A 21954-nucleotide genomic window follows, 5' to 3' on the forward strand; every position below is an offset into this window, starting at 1 on the left:
CACTTGTGTGGATAAGGCTGCCAACATCTGTATTTAATGTACTGAAAACAACTATTTTTGTGTTTTAGAATATCTCATTTGCAACCATATACGATGTCCTGTCAACAAAACCTGTCCTCAACAAGGTATTTTTTAAAATAATTAATTAATTTGCTTTTAGGAAAAGAATTTGATCCCATGTTTTATCTTTCCCTGTTGTCTTGGATTAATCAGAGCTAGAATCCCAAGTCATGTTCAGCTTAAGGCTGCTTTTTAAAATGTTTTTGTGACCAAAGCCATAACTCTTGGAATGTGACAAAGAAGTTGGTCACTGCAGCTTGATAATGCAGTTTGGTCAGAGTGTTATTTCCAGCTTTTCTTACATGGCATTTGGACTGAGTCTAGCATGTCAGTCTTGACTTCTCTGTCTGTGGGGAACCGAATGTTGTATGCTGCACCTGATACTTGACAAAGTCTGAAGTATCTTTTCAGACAGCTTGCTTTCTTAGTGGATTAGGGTTTCTCTTAAACGTTATTACATCCTTTTATCTTATCCCTACTCTATAGCTAAAATATGCAAAAGTGTCCTAATCATACAATTTGCCAGTAGCCAGTAGCCCCTTCTTGTGTATTTCTGATTCCTCTGATTTTCCCCATTTGTTCCTTCTCTTCTTTTCCTTGGTCCTTTTCCTAAACCCTCCCTAAAATCAGTGTGCCTCCGTCACCTCTGCCAGAACAAACTGTCCTGTTCATTAGCATGTGACTGAGAACCTGGCCCTGAGGGAAGCCTTCCTTATGCCCACTGACCCCGCCATACTTCTCATTTTGCCCACACCATCTTCGTGTGAGCCCACGGTTGGGTTACTTACACATTCTGTGTGAGCTGGGTGTGTGCCTTCTGCATGTCTGCAGAGTTTCCCTCACTGCGTGAGCAATGCTTTCAGAATAAGGATAGCCAAAGCTAAACTGTTTATACTCCATAGTACACCATTCGTCTTTGTAAATTATTCATTGAGGAGGGTTAAGTGAGTCTGAAAGCTTTGGTGGTGAAGCAGTATACTGCTCAGAATTAAGACCTTGTAAAGAACTGAAGATTCTCTCCCACGCCTGTTTATATCATGACCTATTTTAGTTGTTATTGACTTATTAATTTTTTGGATCTTTATATTATATGATACTTATTTTGTATCTTTTCACATATATATTATATATTAATTATTTAATGTTAAGAAACTTCATAAGCAATTCCACAAGAAATGCTAATATGAGGCAGGTCATCTTAGAATTGAAAACATCCTCAAAGTAAAAATAACTTTTCTTTCAGCTGACGGTATACACAGCCTTGATAGACGTTACCAAAGGTCAATTTGAAACATACCTGCGGGACTGCCCAGACCCCTGTATAGGTTGGTGAGCACACTCCTGGCCTATAGGATGCACCCTGTATGACATCAAGATGGGAGCTCACACGGGGCTGAGAAGGACAGCCGTCTGATCTTCAGAAGACTGAGATTGAGGACGGGCTCTCTTTGAGGTGTGAGCTTGTCCTGCTTGGTATGTTTACAATTCACAGGCTATTTTTGCCGTAATGGTTGATTTTTCTTATATGCCAATAACTCCTTTTAGTGAAGTACAACAATCATCCAGAATTTACTGTGGTTCATTTCAGTCTGATTCATTTGGGGATGAGGATGGGCAATTAAAACTGTTGCGGGACCCACTCACCCCCATGGAATAAAGCAAGATTCTCTGTGAGCACAGACTCCTGTACATCTGTGTAATAGTTAAATAGCCCACATTATTCAGTTTTTCACTTTTATCTACATATTTGTATGTTTTTGTCTTTTCTTCCTGGCTCTTACTATTAAACTTAATATACCATTGTTTTTGCTGTCTGTGACAGCAGTGTATTTCACTAATTTTGATTGGAGGGGGATGAGACAGGCATTCAGCTGTATGTTTCTCTTCATGGGCAGCACATGGGCTTTTGACTCTGAATAGAAGTATTTTCTGGGGTTCTTGAAGTAACCGGTATGTAAGGCAGTCTTTTATACTCAGCATTGAAGTGTTTGCTTTTTCATAATTAACCTACCACCCACTAAACCCAGGAAGTTATTAAATAAATTTCAAAAACAATCCCGGGTTCTATGAATCAATAGTAAATAAGCAGGTCAAAGACTAGTGGAAAATGGGAGGTGAACTGTTAAACTCTCCTAAGTATCATTCATTTAATAAATAGATTTTTAGGGCTTCCCTGGTGGCGCAGTGGTTGAGAGAGTCCGCCTGCCGATGCAGGGGACACCGGGTTCGTGCCCTGGTCCGGGAAGATCTCACATGCCGCGGAGCGGCTGGGCCCGTGAGCCATGGCCGCTGGGCCTGCGCGTCCGGAGCCTGTGCTCCGCAGCGGGAGAGGCCACAACAGTGAGAGGCCCGCGTACCGCAAAAGAAAACATAAATAAATGGATTTTTAGTTTTTCCTTCTGATCAGTATGTATTTTTTTTAACTAAGTATAGTTACTAAAAATGTTTTTCAGAAATCTATAAGTGCTGATAGGACTTGTTAACCTTTCAGACCTTCAGTTTTGAAATGTATGACAGTTGGGCAAGACTGTAGCTACTCCATTTCTGTATAATGTCAGCTGTATTCGTGACATTCAGTAAACAGTCATTGGAAGAAATGTCAGTCAGCAGTCATGTGGGCTGAGTGTGTACCTCACGTGTTGGTTTGAGGGTGGGGTTATGGAGAAATCCGAGCTGAATATAATATTTGAATTAACATTACAAGGGTTATGGAAATGGGTTATTCAACTTAAGACTAAACGGTCACAGTCTTACATGACTAACCGTAACTCAGTGCTACCAACCGAGTGTGTGTGTGTCCAGAGGCAGCTTCTCCCCGACAGGTGGTGTGACTGCAGTGATGCTAGTATTATCTTAGTGAAGCAAGGAGAATTACAAGAGGATTTGTGTTGAATACAAGATTCGATTAATTTTTTAAAAAATCTTTTTTAATGTACACGTTTCATAACTTTTTAATAGAAAATGTCATGAATTTTTCATAAAGTCCCTTGTCCCCTCCAGTTTACCTCAGTGTGTCTTAAAACATTGTCATTTTCTGTGTGCGCCATGGCATGCGAAAAGGTTGGAAAGCATCATCACAGAGCTCTGGGTGGAAAGTGAACCCGGAGGCCTTTCATTGCAGCTGCGTGCCCTGGGACAAGCCACCAAGCCTTCCTACACCCTCAGGTCTGCCTTTGTCAAGTGAGGGTTTAACCCCAGTTTTCTCCAGGGTTTTCTTCTAGCTTTATGAATCCAGATTTAAACTGCATCTCAGGTTAGGAGGCAGTTAGGTAGCAGCCGACCGCCAGGTGCTGTTGGAGACGTCAGAACCGTCATAGTTTTCTTTATTCACAAACATGCATGGGTGAATCTAATCAAAAGTTTTCTTAAAAGTATTTCAAAATAATGACGACACACTAATTTGCAGAAAGCATGTGCATTGTTAAAGCAGTCATGGGCAGCCAGCGCAGATGCCTCCAGATAGCCTGTCAGTTGGAAGTGGACGTTATTTTTATACAGAGATAATATCTGTATAATACATATGTATATCTTACACACTGACAGTAAATTTGTTTAATTTTGAAAACATGTAGCACCTGAGTTCAATGCCAACCCTATTTCAGTCTCAGGAAAACATAATCAATTCCAGTCATGCTCTATAGTAGCCCACTGGGCTAAACAATTTCAACTCCCACATACAGATATGAGACTGGGGTGAGAGCATTATTTCAAAATATGATAAGAGATGGGTATTCTAACACGTCAACTTGCAAGACCATGCATGCCCATGTATGTGTGGGTGAGTGAAATCTCATTACCCCCAGGAGCAATGACCAAGGAGAAAAAACTTGATGTTAATAACAGTTTCTGTTCTTCACATACTCAGGTACAATGAACCATTATCGCCAAATGGAATAAGTAAGACTTTCCATCTTAGTTACTGAAAATAAATATTTCCTTGTGTACCTAACACCTAATGACTGGCTTGCCCTGTCATTATCAGTAGAGAATTAAGTTTATCGTCTTGACTGTAGAAAATAGATTTTCAGTATTATGTATTTTATCCTGTTAATTTACAGTTGCTAGATGGAATAAGGGAATCTATAACAAATCAGTATGTACCGAACAATACCGTTGTCTTAGAAGCCAGGTAAAAATTTATATTTTTCAAATCATTTTCACGTTGAAAATCTGCCATGGCCAAAATAATCTGATATTGAAAATATTTTTCTGTCATCTCCTTAAGCTCTCAATATGCCAAGAGCTAATATGATGGATTTTTAAAAAATCATTAAGTTCTTATTTAGGAGAAGAGATTATATAGCTCCTATTTTTTTTTCTTTTTTTAAAACCATAGAATTGATGATAGGCTATCCAGCTAGATCCCAGATTTCAAGCGTTGAGTACAAGTGCTTTTAACTTTTTTCTTTGTTCAACTAAGCTACTTAAAACAGTGACACATTCAGCACTAAAAATACAGAGAAGAGCTAATAAAATTTTCAAGTCGTTTATTAGAATTTTAATCAAAGCGATTATCCTTTGGTGTATCATTTTGTGTAAAATACTTTGAAATAAATTTTTAAATAACCAGTTGCAGCTTTGCCAAGTTAGTTAGAAAACAGAAGTGTAACTTGTACTGAAGAATTTTTTATAATTTTATTTTTGACAATTCCATTAGTTTTCCTATAGAGCAACTTTTTTGCCCTTCAAATTAAAACAAATTTAAAACTTTTAGCACTGAGCAGCAGTATTTTAGAGTTAATATTTTAGAGTTTAGCGTAGAAAAACAGGAAGGTGCAATTTTTTTTATCAAGTGACATTGATGACGTTGATTTAGAAGGAATGTTTTTTCATGTTCTGCTTTAGATACTGCCACAAGGTTTACTTAACAGTAATTTTAAAATTTTATTAATAAAGTTATGTAACCTAGGTATAGGTGTGTGGGTTTATACCTACTATACTAGGTATAGTAAAATAAAGGATTTTGTCTGTGTGCAGAGAATACCACATTAAATTTGTGTCAGACCTACTTTTTATCAGTTACACCTCTAAGCTACTTGATGGCTTCTGTACAGAAGCCAGTGGGCTAGGTTATTTTAATATTTTTTTGAATATACAAACAGTATAGTAATTTATTCCTTTTGGTTAAAAAAATTTTTTTAATGAAAAGAAACAAAAGTCTCTTTATTTCACTCTCTCTAATTCCACTCCTCTCCTGGGAGGTAACCCCTCACACATACTCTGTGCTATGTCCTATGCTTATTTTTGTTTTTCGTTTAGCAGTATTAATCTCCTTCCATGTCACTATCAATTTTCATCATACTTTTAAAATGCTTTGTAGGATTCTAAAATACATTTTGTGGACATTTAGTTTTTCATGGTTTTGCAACTGTAAGTAATGCTACAGTGAACATATTTCGAGTACGTGAAGGTTTACAGAGCAGATAGTAAAGATGTGTTTAGGTGCACACTTGCTTTGTATGCTACTACCGAAGCGCCTGCCAGAATGTTGGAATCTTTATACACTTCCACCAACAGTGGGGAGAACGCCTTTTCCCAAGACAGTAATTGTTGTCAAATGACATTGGTGAACACATTTGTAAGGGTGAGTACAGTTACTCTATTTCCACTGCCAGATTCATTTTCAAAGAATCCCTGGGGCATCCTGTAAAGACATTCCTGGGGAGATGGGGTCAGGTGGGCTACAACTCCAATTTGGCAAAGGGTCCGCTATGAGTACTGACAACAGGTGCCTGTGTCAGGGCAACTGAAAAAAAGGAGAAGGAAAACCCGATGGAGGACCCTCTAAGCCTGGAAAATCTGATCTGAAAGGGTGGGAAGAAATCTAGGAATTGTGACTCTTGGCCCTGTGTTCCAAGACAGTATTTTCCACCTAGACAGAATCAACAGCTTGTAACTGAAGCACTTCACATTGAAGTCAACAAGTTCAACACTGAGTGGTGTATCCAGGGCTCTACAATTACCATTTCATAAATCAAGTCATTCTGGAAATACCAACTTACGTAACATTCAACCCTTCTGGCTACTGAGTCACTGAATTCCAGAAGCCTGTGGGGACAACAACTTATCCAGCACTGGAACAAGAAAAAGATTCTCTTCCGTCCTTCCACAGTGTCTGCCCAGAGATGGATAGAACCAGGCTGGAGTGACCCTTGGCCTTATTCATAAAGGCAATACTTAAGTGGTGCTCTGCTTGGAAGGCTTTCAAGGTACTGCTTTTGTCATGATTACATTTTATCCTAAGTACAAACAGGTCTGGCTCCCTTTTCTATATCCTTCTTACTTCCTGCAGCTCGACAAGGAAATGAACCGCGCGAACATTCATTCAGTAGGTGCACGTGCGATTCAGTAGAAAAGGGATAGTATTTCTAACAAATGGAACTGGAACAAGTGGATACTAATCAGAAAATAAAGGAACATTGATCCATATCTCCGTATACAAAAATTAATTCAAAATGATAATCAGTGACCTACATGTAAAAATCTAAAGCTATAAAACCTCTAGGAGAAAACAAGAAAAATCTATGTGACCTTGGGTTATGGAAAAATTTCTTAGATATGATACTACATGCATGATGCATAAGAGAAAATAGTAAATCAGCTTCCATCAAAACTGAGAACTTCTTTAATAGGCACTGAAAAAAGAATAAAAAGGCTCAGGAAAGATTTGCAGATCACTGATCTAATAAAGGACTTTAGAATATATAAACAACTCTTACAGCTCAAAAATAAGAAATTCAACAACCCAATTTTAAAAATAGGCACAATATCTGAAGACACTTCAAAGACAACATATGGATGGCAAGTGTGTACATGAGATGTTCCAGATCATTAGTTATTAGGGATGCGCAAGTCAAACCATAATGAGATGCCACTACACATGTATTAGAACGTCTAAAAATTACAAAGACTGATAATACCAAGTGTTGGCTGGGACGTGGAGCAAGTGAAGTGGAAGCCTCAGTGTGTAATGGAGGAGTCATGAAAAATGGTACGGCTACACTGGGAAATCCAAACCAGAAACAATCCAGTGTGCATCAACAGATTAACGGATAAACAATGGTGTTATTGATAGGGACAGAGTAAAGGGACAAATTAGGTAATTAAAGAGTGAATCCCACTAGGGTCTGTAAGTAAAGAAAAAAGTATGGGAGACCCCTGTAAGTTAATGATCACTTAAGAAAGCAGGGTTGCTTAGCAACAAAACCATGCAACAGAAGCATGAGACATGCCCCCAAACAATAAAACAATGGTAGCAAGAGCCCCACATCCATCCACCATATAGTGAGCTCAGTAAGTTAAATGATGCCTAGCACATGCTTTTCTGCGCACACTGAAAACAAGATATGAGGAAAAGGTGACATTATACCAAAACCTAAGATGATCTGCCGTATTTAAGTACATGTTACTATCTTTTTGCTTGGCTTGACCAGGCAGGGACAGGAAGACTCCCCCCGAAACGTGGAGGAGGAGCTGATGACGGAAGCCTGACGTCTACTCGGGAGTGAGGAAGGAGGAGGTCTTTTCTCTCTCCCTACTTTTCCTTTGATTATAAAGCCGTAGCCCACTAAGTTCTCAGAGCGTGGCACCCTCTTGCCCGCCTGCCTGTAAGCCTCACAAGCGTCCTATTCTAGTAAGTCACTTCTTACGTATCACTTTGCCTTCGCTGAATTCTTCACTGAGACATAAAGAACCAGAGCTCCTCGGAGCCCCCCGAAACACCACCTAGCAGTTTCAGTATGTCCATACAATGTAACATTGTTCAGCAATTCAAAGGAATGAACTATGGATACATGCTACAACATGAATCTCAAAATAATATGCTGAGTAAAGAAAGCCAAAGACATACGCTGTACAGCTGCTTTTATATATATTTCTAGAAAATGCAAGCTAATCAATAGTGACAGCAAATCAGTGGTTACCTGGAGATGAGGTGAAGCAGGGCAGAGGTGAGACGGAAGGATTCCCAAGAGGCCTCAGGAAGCTTTGGGGGATGATGGATACGTTTATATCTTGACTGTGGTAAGGGTATCACGGGTGTATACCTATGTAAAAACTTAGCAAATTGTATAGAGTTCACAATAATCACTCAAATAAGGTTGTTAAAAATATACCTGGGAGCACATTCAACAACATGGGTGGCTGCTAGGTACTGGGGATACCATGTTGAGCAAACAAAGAAAAGGCAAGGTCTCTGTCTCTGTAGACATTAAAGACATTAAACAAAGAATCCTCCCTCCCATTTCCTTCCTCAGCTTCCCCTCCTTGCCACACACTCCCTCTCTGGTGACTACTGTGTCACAGGAGGAGGAGGTTAACATCAAAGAGGATTTATTCGATCACTGCCTCAGGCAAGGGCTGCTAGAGTTAGTGATCCTAGAGCTTGAAGCCAGACTTGGGCGCTATTTAGAAGAGGACAGAATTCTCTTGTCTCTGTACAGATTGTTACATGCATTTTTGTGCTCTGAAAAAAAGCCTATTAGCTCTCCTCAGGAAGAGCCAGCACTGGGTTAAAAAAAAAAAGGCTCAAAAATAAACCCACACACCTACAGCCAATTAATCTTCAACAAAAGAGGCATGAATGTACAATGGAGAAAAGACGGTCTCTTCGGCACCTAGTGTTGGGAAAGCTGGACAGTGAAATTAGAACACTCCCTCACACAATATATAGAAATAAATAAACTCAAAATGGTTTAAAGACCTAAATATAAGACATTACACCATAAAACTCCTAGAAGAGAACATAGGCAAAACACTCCCAGACATAAATAGTAGCAATATTTTCTCAGATCCGTTCCCAAGGCAAAAAAAGTAAAACCAAAAATAAACAAATGGGACCTAATCAAACATAAAAGCTTTTGCACAGCAAAGGAAACCGTAAAACAAAAAGACAACCTATGGACTGGGAGAAAATATTTGCAAATGATGTGACCAACAAGGGCTTAATTTCCAAAATACACAAACAGCTCATACAACTCAATATCCAAAAAATAAAATGGGTAGAAGAACCTAAATACACGTTTCTCCGAAGACATATAGATGGCCAACAGGGGCACATGAAAAGATGCAAACATCGCTAATTATTAGAGAAGTGCAAATCAAAGCTACAATGAGGTAACACCTCACACTGGTCAGAATGACCATTATCAAAAAGCCTACAAATAATAAATTCTGGAGAGGGTGTGGAGATAAAGGGAACCCTCCTGGACTGTTGGCGGGAATGTAAATTGGTGCAGCCACTATGGGGAACAGTATGGAGGTTCCTTAAAAAACTAAAAATAGAGCTACCATATGACCCAGCAGTCCCACTCCTGGGCTTAAATCCAGAAAAGAGGAAAACTCTCATTTGAAAGCTACATGCAACCCAATGTTCATAGCGGCACTACTTACAATAGCCAAGACATGGAAACAACCCGAATGCTCATCAATAGATGACTGGTTTAAGATGTACACACACACACTATGGAATGTTACTCAGCCTTAAAAATGAAATACTGCCATCTGCTGCAACATGGATGGACTAGAGAATATCATAGTAAGTGAAGTAAGTCAGAGAAAGACAAATATTTTATCACTTACATGTAGAATCTAAAAAAATAATACAAATGAATCTATATACAAAACAGAAACAGACTCACAGACAGAAAACAAACTATGGTTACCAAAGGGGAAGATGGGGGGAGGGATAAATGAGTATGGGATTAACAAACTACTATATATAAAATAAATGAGCAACAAGGATTTACTGCATAGCACAGAGAACTATGTTCAGTATCTTGTAATAACCTATAATGAAAAATCTGAAAAATATACACATATAACTGAGTCACTTTGCTGTGCACCTGAAACTAACACAATATTGTAGATCAACTACATGTCAATTAAAAAAAAAAGTTCTCAGAACAATGAAGGATGCAGAGTGTACTGAACAGTACCCACACGTATGCTTTCTTTTCTTTATCCTTTCCTTTTAATTGTATTTAAAGTGCTAGGGAAGGGTAATGATAAGGATAGAGAAATAAATTTGACATGATGTTTTATGGTGACAGATGTGGATTTTAAAACATTTCAGTGAAAAACAACAGTCAGAGGTACTGGCATCTATTGTAATACTAAACACCTTCGGTAATTGTATAGGTCACAAAGACTTCAAATTAATCTCCTCTACCCAAACTTCTCGGTATAATTTTCCTTGATGGGTCTGATGCTTTGCTGAATTCATGGTGTTTTTCATACAAACAATATTCTTACTTGGCAGAGATGGCCTTCAAAGGGCTTGACCAATCACTGACGTCTCATTTAAACCTTGCTGTCAATACACACAATGTCACAAGAGTTGGTGCAAGATGTATATAAGTATACTCCCCACTGCACCCACGCCCCCACCAAAAAAATGAAGAAATTAACTCTGCAAAATAGCAAATAGAAAACGGCCTTGTTTTTGCTGAAAAAACATAACGTGATGTTTGTGGTCTAATACTGTGATGACACTGTACTTGTTCTCTGACCTCCTATTTGATCAGCATATTCCCCACAGACAAGAGAGGCTCACACTCATACTGCTCTTCCTTCTTTGCCCTACTCGGCCACTCCCTGCAATAATAGGAAGATGCCAGTGCAAGCAAGGTTCCATTTTCCTTTAAGGTTAGAAACTATCGATAAGGTTGGCCCTATCCTTTGTTCTTCCCACATCTTGGATCCTCAGTGACAATATTTACTGAACACTAGGGATGTTTGGCTTTCTATTTGGAGAGGTAGGTAGAGTGGAATCCACCTGCTCTGAAGAAGAGTTAACATTAAGTTGTTTTGTCTCCCACAGGGAGATTAATTTAGCCACCAGGCAGTAAACAGTGGTGGTGATTTAACAAATACCTCTTTTCTAGAACAACAATTTCAAAGAATCAACCTAGCCACTTCCCTTTTCACAGATCGGTGACAATGAAATCAGCAATGCAAGAATACTGCGGATAGCCAAAGTCCTGCAAATAACAGGTGAGCTATTACACAAGTAGTAAATGTTGTAGACAGGTAGTTACACTGCAAAGTTGACAAATACTATCAAACCAAATTTCTGTATAGAGCCAAAAGACAACCTAAATGAATGGAAAGCTATACACGGTTCATGGATTGGAAAACAATACTGTTTACATTTTTATTTCCTCAAATTGATCTATTTATTCAATGTTAATTCCAATAAAAATCCCAGCAGCTTCTTTGTTTGTGAGAACTAAGAAGACAGTTCTAAAACTGTAAATGCAAGATTATGGACATAGAATAGTCAAAAGTTCTTGAGAAAGAACAAATTTAGAGGTCTTATGTTGCCTATTTTCAAGACTTTCTATATAGCTACAGTAACGACATGGATGTAAGACTACACATATAAATGAGTGGGAAAGAGATTCCACATACAGATCCACACGCACATGGCCAACTGATTTCCGTGAAGGTGACAAGATAATTTAATAAAGAAGGATAGTCTTTTCAACAAATGGTGCAGGCTGGATTTCTATATGGGAGGAAAATAAATCTGATCCTTACCTCACATCATACAAAAAAATTACTCAAAATGGAGGATATACCTACGTGTAAAAGCTAAAACTATAAAACGTCTAGAAGAAAATAGGAAAAAAAACCTCAATGACTTAGGCATAGGCAAATTATTTCTTAGGACACAAAGTACCAAGCATTAAAAAAAATGACGTAACATAATTAACAGCTTCTTTGAAAGAGAAAAATGAAAATGCAAACCACAGACTGGGAGGAAATATTTATAATAAATATATAAGACAAAGGACTAGTATCCAGAATATAAAAAGAATTCTTACAACTTAGTAAGTTGTTTATCTTTAGGATACATCTCTAGAAATTGAATTGCTCTGTCAAAGGATATACATATCATGAAAAACTTCGGTGCATATTGCCAAACTACGGTACCAATTTTCATGGACCATTTAGTAGAAAAATGGGGGGCAGGGGGAGAATCCTCTTCTCACAAACCTTTAGTAGATACTTTTAAATTTGAGTAAAAACCTGGTCTTTCTGAAAGGCTTTCCAGTGATTAAAATCTGCTGTCATATCACATCACTGAATTCACTGCATTTTAAATAATGCCATATTCATTTTGATCATATCAATCAATGCGTATGACTTACCTATTAGCAGATTTGAAAAAGAATAACTAGGTATATATTTGCATTTTCTTCAGCTGGAACTCTTCCGTCTGAAATACACTACTATAGGAGTATTACACTGTTCTTTTCAAAACTGTTGAAGTGGAGAGAATCTGTCATAATTAAATGAGATAGCCAATCCTACTTAGTAAAATGTAAGAACTTAAACCTCTCTTTGGAGTACTAAAAGAATTTAATCATTTACTCATAGACAGTGAACACCTTCTATATGCCAAGAACTGCTCTAAAGGTTAGTTATATTGCAGTGGACAATGCAGAGAAAAATTCCTGCCCTTATAGAGCTTACCCTTCAATTAGGGGGTAAAGAGGAAACAGACAATAAGACAAGTTAGTAATACAGTGTTGATAAGTAATAGGCAAAGAAATAAAACGTGGCAAGGGAATAAGAATGATTCGTGGAGGTTGTAATTTTAAGTTGGACACACATAGATCTCACTAAATGTGTGCCATAAAGATATCTGGGAAAAGCATTCTAGGTTGAGGGAACAGCAAATGCAACGGTCCAGCAGTGGGAGGATCCCCATCATGTTCGAGAAACAGCAAAAAGTCAGTGTGACTGAAGCTGAGTGAATAATGGGGAAAATAAGAAATGAGGTAGAGGTAGAGAACCGGTCCCATGGAGTCTTGTAAAGACTATTTTGCTCTTAACTGGAGTGAAATAGAAAGCTACTGACATCTGAACAGAATCACTCTGGCTACTGTGATGAGATTCAGTTATAGAAAGCCAAGGAAGGGAAGAGATAGGGGCATTAAGAAACTACCATAATAATCCAGTCAAGAGATAAGGGTGGCTTGAATAAAGAGGGTAGTAGAAGAGGTAGTGAGAATTATTAGATTCTGGTTACATTTTAAAGGTAGAGCTGACTATTTGGATGTGGGAGAAGAGCTACAGATAATTTCAGGGTTTCTGTCTTGAGAAAGTAGAAGGATGGAAGTGCCATTTATTAGATGGGAAAACCGCAGAAAAATTAGATTTGGAACAATCAAGAACTCAGTTTTGGACACATCAAGTTCAGAAAACCTACTAGACATTCAAAAGAACTTAGACTTTGAGAGGGGAGGGAGGTTGTACTGACATATAAACTTGGAAGCAGGCAGGTTATAAATATTTCAAGTTATGAGGTTAGATGAGATCACCAAGGTTTTACAAAGTATAATTGAGAGATCTAAAGATTAAGTCTTAGGGAATACCTACATTTATTATTAAGAACTTCTTTGTACTTCCATATGAATTTCATAAATCTCACCATACAGAAATTCTAGAATGTCAAAGATGGAAGGTTTTAATTTAAAACATCATTTGGTTGTTTACATTTAAGGTTGGGGATGGAGCTATATAACATCTGACTTTGGTTTTACAAAGCCTAGAGGGAGTAGGAAGAAAAATTGTTACTCTGTAGTAGCACCTTTCTCCCATCCTGTGGAGTTTGTTTCGGGGAACATGCCCAAGAAGATCTCTATTAAGTAACAACAAGAAAGTATACATTTTTTTCAGGCTGTGCCACCATGCCAAGGGAAGGGGCCAGAGCGTCACAAATCATGAAATGACTGACAAAAGCTGGGATCACATGGATCCTTGTAATTTAATCTCAATTTTCTTATAAAATAAACTATAAGTTTTCAACACTGTCTTGTTCACTGTGATTTTAATAAACCCTGAATTATTTGTACAATTGCTTATTAATTTCCATTTTTATTTATTTTCATAAATCTTCCTTTGAGAGACTTCTCTGGTGGTGCAATGGTTAAGAATCCACCTGCCAATGCAGGGGACACGGGTTCAAGCCCTGGTCCAGGAAGATCCCACATGCCGCGGAGCAAAATAAGCCCGTGGGCCACAACTACTAAGTCTGCGCTCTAGAGCCCCTGAGCCACAACTACTGAGGCCACGTGCCACAACTACTGAAGCCCACACACCTAAAGCCTGTGCTCCGCAACAAGAGGAGCCACCGCAATGAGAAGCAAGTGCACCACAATGAAGAGTAGCCCCTGCTTGCCGCAACTAGAGAAAGCCCATGCAAAGCAAAGAAGACCCAACGCAGCCCAAAAAATAAAATAAATTAGAAAAAAAAAATCTTCCTTTGAAAGATGTAAACAGTTACCATTTGATAAAATGTAAATACTAAGAGCATCCTTGGATCCAGGATAATTCATTTTGCAGACAGAAAAATGAGGAATAGAGAGGGCTAAAAACATCAGTATGTTTTTGTGCATCATGTTTCCAAAAGTCATAGTAATACTATCTCTTTATTGCTTTATAATACTTGTCCAAATATTGTCTGTGAAAGAATTTTAAGCTAAAGAACATAGGACTCCAATGTATTAAAATGACTGCTAATACTGATAGAAGAAAAAAGTTGAACTATACAATGTTATATGAAGCTGAGCTTTTAAGTCCTGACAATCCCTTGGAAGGTACAGAGATTTTCTACATGAAATTCTAAGACTAATCACTGACACAATCAGAGAATAAGTTTCAAAATCACATGAAACAAGAAATGGAATATTTATGTATCTCTTTGGTTAGAAAATATTTACATCTTGAAATATACCTTGTTTTTCTAGCTATTATCAGAAATTATACTCAAATATAATAGAATTCAATGACGGATAACAAGCATTATAGAAATTAACCTATTAAACACCTGTATAACCTAAACTTGACAATTGGTGGTGGTGGAATATAAAGATAGATAGGGAGGAGAAAAAGGCAATCATATGTGACATAATCCAAATAAACTTGAAAATTATAATCCAAAAAGCTATTTAAAATAGCCAAAGCAATCTTAAGAAAAAAAGAACAAAGCTGGAGGTATCACACTCTCTGACTTCAGACTATACTACAAAGCTACAGTAACCAAAAGCATTGGGTACTGGCACAAAAACAGACACATAGATCAATGAATAGAGAGTCCAGAAATAAACCCATGCACTTATGATCAATTAATCTATGACAAAGGAGGCAAGAATATATAATGGGGAAAAGACAGTCTCTTCAATAAGTGGTGCTGGGAAAACTGGACAGGTACATGTAAAAGAATGAAATTAGAACATTTTTTCATGCCATATACAAAAATAAACTGAAAATGGTTTATAAGACCACAAACCATAAAACTCCTAGAAGAAAACACAGGCTGTACACTCTTTGACATCAGTCTCCAAAAAGATTTTTTTTGGGGGGGGGGATGTATCTCCTCAAGCAAGGGAAACAAAAGCAAAAATAAACAAATGGAAGTACATCAAACTAAAAAGTTTTTGCACAGCGAAGGAAATTATCAACAAAGCAAAAAGGCTGCCTACTGAATGGGAGAGGATACTTGCAAATGATTTATCTGATAAGGGGTTAATATCCAAAACATACAAAGAACTCATACAACTCAACATAAAAAACAACCCGATTAAAAAATGGGCAGAGGACCTGAATAGACATTTTTCCAAAGAAGACATACAGATGGCCAACAGGCACATGAAAAGATGCTCAACATCATTAATCATCAGGGAAATGCAAATCTAAACCACAATGAGACAACACCTCACACCTGTCAGAACGGCATCACCTCACACCTGTCAGAACGGCTATTGTCTTTTAGTGCTGTTGAGTGTGTGGAGAGAAGGGAAGCCTTGTGCACTGTTGGTGGGAATAATTGGTGCAGCCACTATGGAAAATAGTAAGGAAATTCCTCAAAAAACTAAAAATGGAACGACATATGAACCAGCAATTCCACTTCTTGGTACATATCGAAAGAAAACAAAAACACTAATTCAAAAAGATACATGCACATCAATGTTCACTGCAGCATTATTTACAATTGCCAAGATACGGAGACACCCTAAGTGTTCATCAATAGATAAATGGATAAAGAAAATGTGGTATATATACATACACACCCCCACACACAAGATGGAATATTACACTCAGCCATAAAAAAAGAATGAAATTTTGCCATCTGCAACAACATGGACGAACCTGGGGTTCACTTACGCCTAGTGAAATAAGTCAGACAACGACAAATACTGAATGTTATCACTTATACATGGAATCTAAAATATAAAACAGACAAATGAATATAACAAAACAGAAACAGTCTCATAGCTATACAGAACAACCTAATGGTTACCAGAGGGGACAGGGAAAGGGGGAGGGGAAAGTCAGGGGTAGGGAATAAAGAGGTACAAACTACTATGTATGAAATAAATAAGCTACAAGGATATATTGTACAGCACAAGGAATATAGCCAATATTTTATAATAACCTTAAATGGAGTATAATCTATAAAAATATTGAATCACTATGTTGTACACTTGAAAATGATATAATACTGTAAACCAAATACACTTCACTAAAGAACAAAGTCTAAAAAGCTATTGGAAATACTAACTTTGTAGCATAAACTCCATTACTCTACCTATGTCTTAAACATTTTTGGGGGACTTGGGGATACTAAGAGAGTGAGGAAATGGAAAGAAGAGTAAATAAAACTAAATAGAAGAAGGATAACTAGAATGGTGGAAGTGACACTGTGGGAAAACTGCACCTCTAAAATCCATGGAAGGCTCTTTAGACTTTGCCTCTTTACCTAAAGAGGGAAGAACTACAAAAGAAGTATACAGCCAGGACATGTCAGAAAAAAATGTTTGTTAGCCAAAGAACACATGGAAGCAATTATGGGTTCTTAATATGTAAGTCTAGTTTTTAAAACTCTGTCAGAACACTGAAAAGTAGGCAAAAAAGCTCACTACTGAGTTGTGTAAGTTTGAGGAGAATCTTAGTCTTAGTCCTTTTCCTGGACCTTTTCTTTTCTCCAACATGAATACACACGATACCTTACATTTATATGTAGTACCTGTCATCAAAGCATTTCCATGAACACTACTTCATTTGATAAGAGTAACCCATGCCTGTGCCCCTTCTAGGAAGATACTGAGTATCAACTGTGAGGCAACAGGAGATGGAGCAATGGAGACACTAAATGTACACAGACACAGTCTCACTGAAAGCGAGGTGAACACCAATGCTGAGTGCTACTACCGTGAACTGGTATAGCACTTTATATTTTTCAAAGCCTTTTCATGACGTCATTTGATTAAGAGAATGGCCTTAAAAAGGCAACTATAACTCTGGGGGATACAGTTCATTAAAGGTGAAGATTTCTAATTAATATTTGATTAATATTCTTAATATTTATAACTATATTATTTATTTTAAATTAATCACATGTGATTTGCTAGACCTATATATGGGGGATAACTAATTACATGTAGGAAAAGTCATAATGCAAGAAATATATTAAGTAGGTGGGAGAACAGAACTCTGTTATACAGAAACATTATGCTGTGATTAGTTTTCAAAATAACCAAATCAATAGCTTTCTATAAATTGCTGGCCTAAAGGATATTCTGTTGTGGATATTTCTGAGTCTGGGCAGATGAAATGAACTGATAAGATAATTAAAACTCTGTTTATATATGAATCACAGTCATTTGTAGGCATAGAATTTTCCTCTGTTCCTTGTTCCTTAATGGAAAGTGGGTCAGCCAGAGACACTACTTAATATGAAGAAAAAACTTGACATGTAGAGACAGTGAGCATTAAAGTAACAATTAGAATTGTGCAGAAAGAACAAAAAATGCTGGCTCTTCCAAGCAAGGTGGCTGAGCAATGACACGTGTATACTGAAACAAGTGAAATCCAGAGGGAATTATTTCTTTGACAGATAAAGAATGAGTTCTTTATATTGAAGAAAGTTGAGCAAGAAACATGCCAATCTAATTCTGAATAAATATGAGAATGTTCTGTATGTAGTATATAAGACAGATATAACTAAAAAATAGAAGCGCATGGCCACTATAAGAAAAATGTCTCAAGTTTAATAAATCTTCTCTCTGGTTGGTTGATATGTCATTATTTTTCATATCTTGATTTTTTTAAAAACTGAAGTATAGTTGATTTACAATGTTGTTTTAGTTTCTGGTGTATAGCAAAGTGATTCAGTTATACATATATATATATTCTTTTTCATATTCTTTTCCATTATGGTTTATTACAGGATACTGAATATAGTTCCCTGTGCTATTCAGTAGGACCTTGTTATTTTTCTATTTTATATATAGTAGTTTGTATTGAGGTTTTTTTTTTTTTACACATTTCAAATAGTCAAATAAGCCACAATTCTGGAATAAATTCTAAAGCGTAAATGAGTATGTCAATTTAAATGAAAATGCAATTCAGGGCTGTATGCAGGATATACATTTATTAACAGTGAAAAAGCATTTACCCAAAGTGAATGTTACAAAATACAAAGAGTGCCTGCTGCACAGTCTGGCGAGCTCACTCTTTTAGGCATTATTTCAACCTGCGAGGTTTCTCTCTCACTCATTTTGACCTTTTCTTCCTCTTTTATCTCTAACCAAATTTTTAACTTAAAAATGAAGACAAACAGTAATATTCAATGCCTAACCCTTTAGCAACAGTTACCAGGGAAAAACATATTAAACAAGTTATCTGCTCTCAAGTCCTAGGTATTTTAAAACTAAATTATCTACTATAATAGAAAAAAACAGACCATATTACAACAGCTATAACATAAGTCAAATAAGCAAGTTTGATACGGTTCACAGATACTACAGTAATAACTAAGGTATAAGTACAACGCTTCCACTGTATCGATCTTTAAAATGCATGCAGAGAGAGAGACAGACAGTCTTAATATGTAAGGCTTGGCTTGAGTATCAAAATGAAGTTTCTGTACAGAGTCTAGAAAACAAATACAGAACTTAAGTATACATATAATGTAACTTATGTTTCAGTTTCCCTGAAGTCAAGCCAATTGAATAAGAATTCCTGTTTCTGGGATGACAGTTTTCTGAATAAGTTTTACTAATTCAGAAAGTTGGAGATATATGTCTCCCATAATTTAAGTTATGGAGCAATACAGTCAATGCCCTCATAGGGAAATCCTCATTTAATACTCCCTGACTGGACTTTTACACTGAGGTATCAGGCAAGAATTTCAAAGGAATACCAACCAAATTCTCTTCTTATGGGATACTTCAGTTAATTGTTGACAAACTTAAAAGACTATTTGGAACAATTCTTCATATTTTATTCAAGAAGGAATCTGTAAAGATGACTTAATTGTTAACTGGCTATGTGAAGCCTTACTGGGTATGTGGCAAGTTTGGGATCTAAAGCTACACCACCTTTAGAAGCTGATTTACTTCATGACAAAGAGGTCATGTAGATTTTCGTTACTCAAAACTTCCTCTGCGAACCTGCTTCTCTCTCACTGCATACAGAAGCAACTGCTATGCTTTGGCTAAACTATCATCTCAAAAGGCAAGGTTGTCCGAAGGCATATAGAACTTTAATGTGCTGGTACATAAATTTAGTTCTATTAATCTCTACTTTAAAGATCTTGGTTTTCCTTTTAAAATTAATCACAATGTTACTTTACTTGGCTGTGCAGAAATACTAATTATAGAAAACTTTTTTTTTTTTACTTTTAGACTGAGGCAACACAGATATGAATTGAAATTCTAGAAAATATTTATCTAATAGATAATTATGTAAGTTCTACGTACTAAGGACAAGTATTCTAAACTTATCATCCAATTTGAATAGAATATTAATATATATTCTACAATAACCTGGAAACCTTTATAACCTGCCCTATTCTTGCACAGGAATAAGACATGCAAGTATCTAAAAGAACATGAGACCCAATAGCAGCAACACTGGCATTATTTGGAAGCCTGGCCTAAAGGCTGGGCTTTACAATAAATAGTATATTTCTCTAACTCTTGACCATTGCTCTTTGAATAGCCTAATTATACAGAACAGTGACTTGCTGTATAGAATTCAACATAATTTCCAAAAAAGATAGTTTACAGGTTAAGTCCAAACTTTATTTAAAACTACATTTTAAATTTAACGTTACCAAACATCACAATGGGGAAAAAAAATCAAGACCAAAAAAAATGACAGAAAGAAAAAGAAAAAAACCCCACAGTGTATCAAGGCTTGAATCTGTCCAGAATTCAGTTTTTGATGTTTTAAACTGCCATGGGCAGAAATTAGCACACCTACCAAAAATGCAGTGTCAAACTAATTTACATTTTTTACAGATCAAAACAGATGTTTATTTAGTGCCATTTCCATATATGCATTGACTATGTAAAGAGAGTTAGATGAGCCTCTGAAGACATCTCATGTACTTTGGGCTCCCACTGTTTCTGAAAAACAGAATCACAGTTAATGCCTTATAAATTACTTACTAAGTTAAGACCTTATAGAATTTAGTTTAATACTGCTCTCTTCCATTAAAACTTTCATTTCTAATATAAAGTTATTACAAAAGAAACTTAGTTTGCTACAATAATTCCCTGGTAACACACAGCAAGAGTTTAAAAGGCACAGGTAAGGGTTTCCATTTTAAGACGGCAGACTAAGCAGATACTTCCTCTCTCTCCAAAAGAAAGCCCCACTAGAAAAAAAAAAGAAAAGAAGTATAAAAATGAATAAACCCAGAACAGAAGAAGAGTGGCTGTGAGAGAACAGAGGATGGCGAACCACAACAAGTTCCCAGGATGCTCAAAGGAGATGGAGGCACAGAGAAGAGGGGAGGAAGCTGCAGCCTAGACACACTAGGACAGGCGGCAGTGCAGAGGGTACCAACTGAGTCCTAACAGGCAGAAATGGGCTGAAGAGTGAGGAATTAACTGAAGGTTTGACATTTGGTTTGCACTTCTCTTCACCCTATTTCTTAAAAAAAACAAAAAATCTTATATGAGTTTAATCAGCTGATGAATTGATGAACAAAAAGAAAATCTTTGACCTTGATGCAAGAAATGTGCTCCTCCGAGTGGCCCTTGGGTTGTGCTATTAGACCCATAAAGAAGGAAATCTGGGACTATAACTTGGCTCTGCAACAAACCATATTTATATAGAATCATCTTCAGGAAATTATAGAAGATTCAATTATTATAGTTACAAAAACAGAATGTAAGTGTGTTTACTTTAATAATGTTAATAACGTAAGAATATGAGTAAAACTGAACAGAGAAGGCAGAAGGAAAAGGGGAGGAGCAAGTAGCTGGGTAATGACCAAAGTTGATGGAACTAGAAAATGTATATATTTATAAGAACAAAGGTAACAGGAAAACCAAAAATAATATAAACAATGAAAGAAGAAGAGGTAGGTCTAAATACTTTCCATTTGGGAGATAGGAAAATTATCTAATTTTTAAAATTAAGAAAAATTATAAGAATAGTATTCAGAGATCTAGAGGGTCTCCTTCAAAAGAACTGAAAACCAATAATTAAAAGAAACGGGCTCTTGCCAATCATCACTAACTGCTTTATACCTTTCTTTCTTAAGCCATGTGCATATATTACTTTGTTAAAACTAAAAACAGGGGCTTCCCTGTTGGCGCAGTGGTTGGGAGTCCGCCTGCCGATGCAGGGGACACGGGTTCGTGCCCCGATCCGGGAAGATCCCACATGCCGCGGAGCGGCTGGGCCCGTGAGCCATGGCCGCTGAGCCTGCGTGTCCGGAGCCTGTGCTCCGCGGCGGGAGAGGCCACAACAGTGAGAGGCCCACGTACCGCAAAAAAAACCCAAAAAACCCCTAAAAACAGAAAAAAATTATCTGATAATACTATTTTATAAATTGGGCAGCTGAACAAATTTTTATAGAACTACGCT

At 37.0% G+C, this 21954-nt stretch overlaps 2 protein-coding genes across 35 annotated transcripts in view; one reads left to right on the top strand and one right to left on the bottom strand.

The window, feature by feature from the left end:
• ASAH1 (N-acylsphingosine amidohydrolase 1) overlaps positions 1-1865 on the top strand; it is a 46115-nt gene extending 44250 nt beyond the window's left edge. For 2 of the 3 annotated variants that reach the window (XM_032618338.1, XM_032618341.1), the window contains 2 exons: positions 69-125; positions 1304-1865. In XM_032618338.1, coding sequence (XP_032474229.1) covers positions 69-125; positions 1304-1393 — 147 coding nt within the window. In that variant the 3' untranslated portion in view covers positions 1394-1865. The remainder of the gene's footprint in view (positions 1-68; positions 126-1303) is intronic. The other variant, XM_032618340.1, reaches the window with a different exon arrangement.
• Positions 1866-18483: 16618 nt separating this feature from the next.
• The window catches only part of PCM1 (pericentriolar material 1), an 89885-nt gene continuing 86414 nt past the window's right edge, over positions 18484-21954 (bottom strand). For 14 of the 32 annotated variants that reach the window (XM_032618266.1, XM_032618258.1, XM_032618265.1 and 11 more), the window contains one exon: positions 18484-20483. In XM_032618266.1, the coding sequence (XP_032474157.1) occupies positions 20458-20483 (26 nt within the window). In that variant the 3' untranslated portion in view covers positions 18484-20457. Of the gene's footprint in view, positions 20484-20510; positions 21174-21954 lie in introns of those variants that run through there. The other 18 variants (XM_032618257.1, XM_032618254.1, XM_032618253.1 and 15 more) reach the window with 2 other exon arrangements.

The sequence above is a fragment of the Phocoena sinus genome, chromosome 21, assembly GCF_008692025.1.
Source record: "Phocoena sinus isolate mPhoSin1 chromosome 21, mPhoSin1.pri, whole genome shotgun sequence".
NCBI classification, from domain to species: Eukaryota; Metazoa; Chordata; class Mammalia; order Artiodactyla; family Phocoenidae; genus Phocoena; species Phocoena sinus.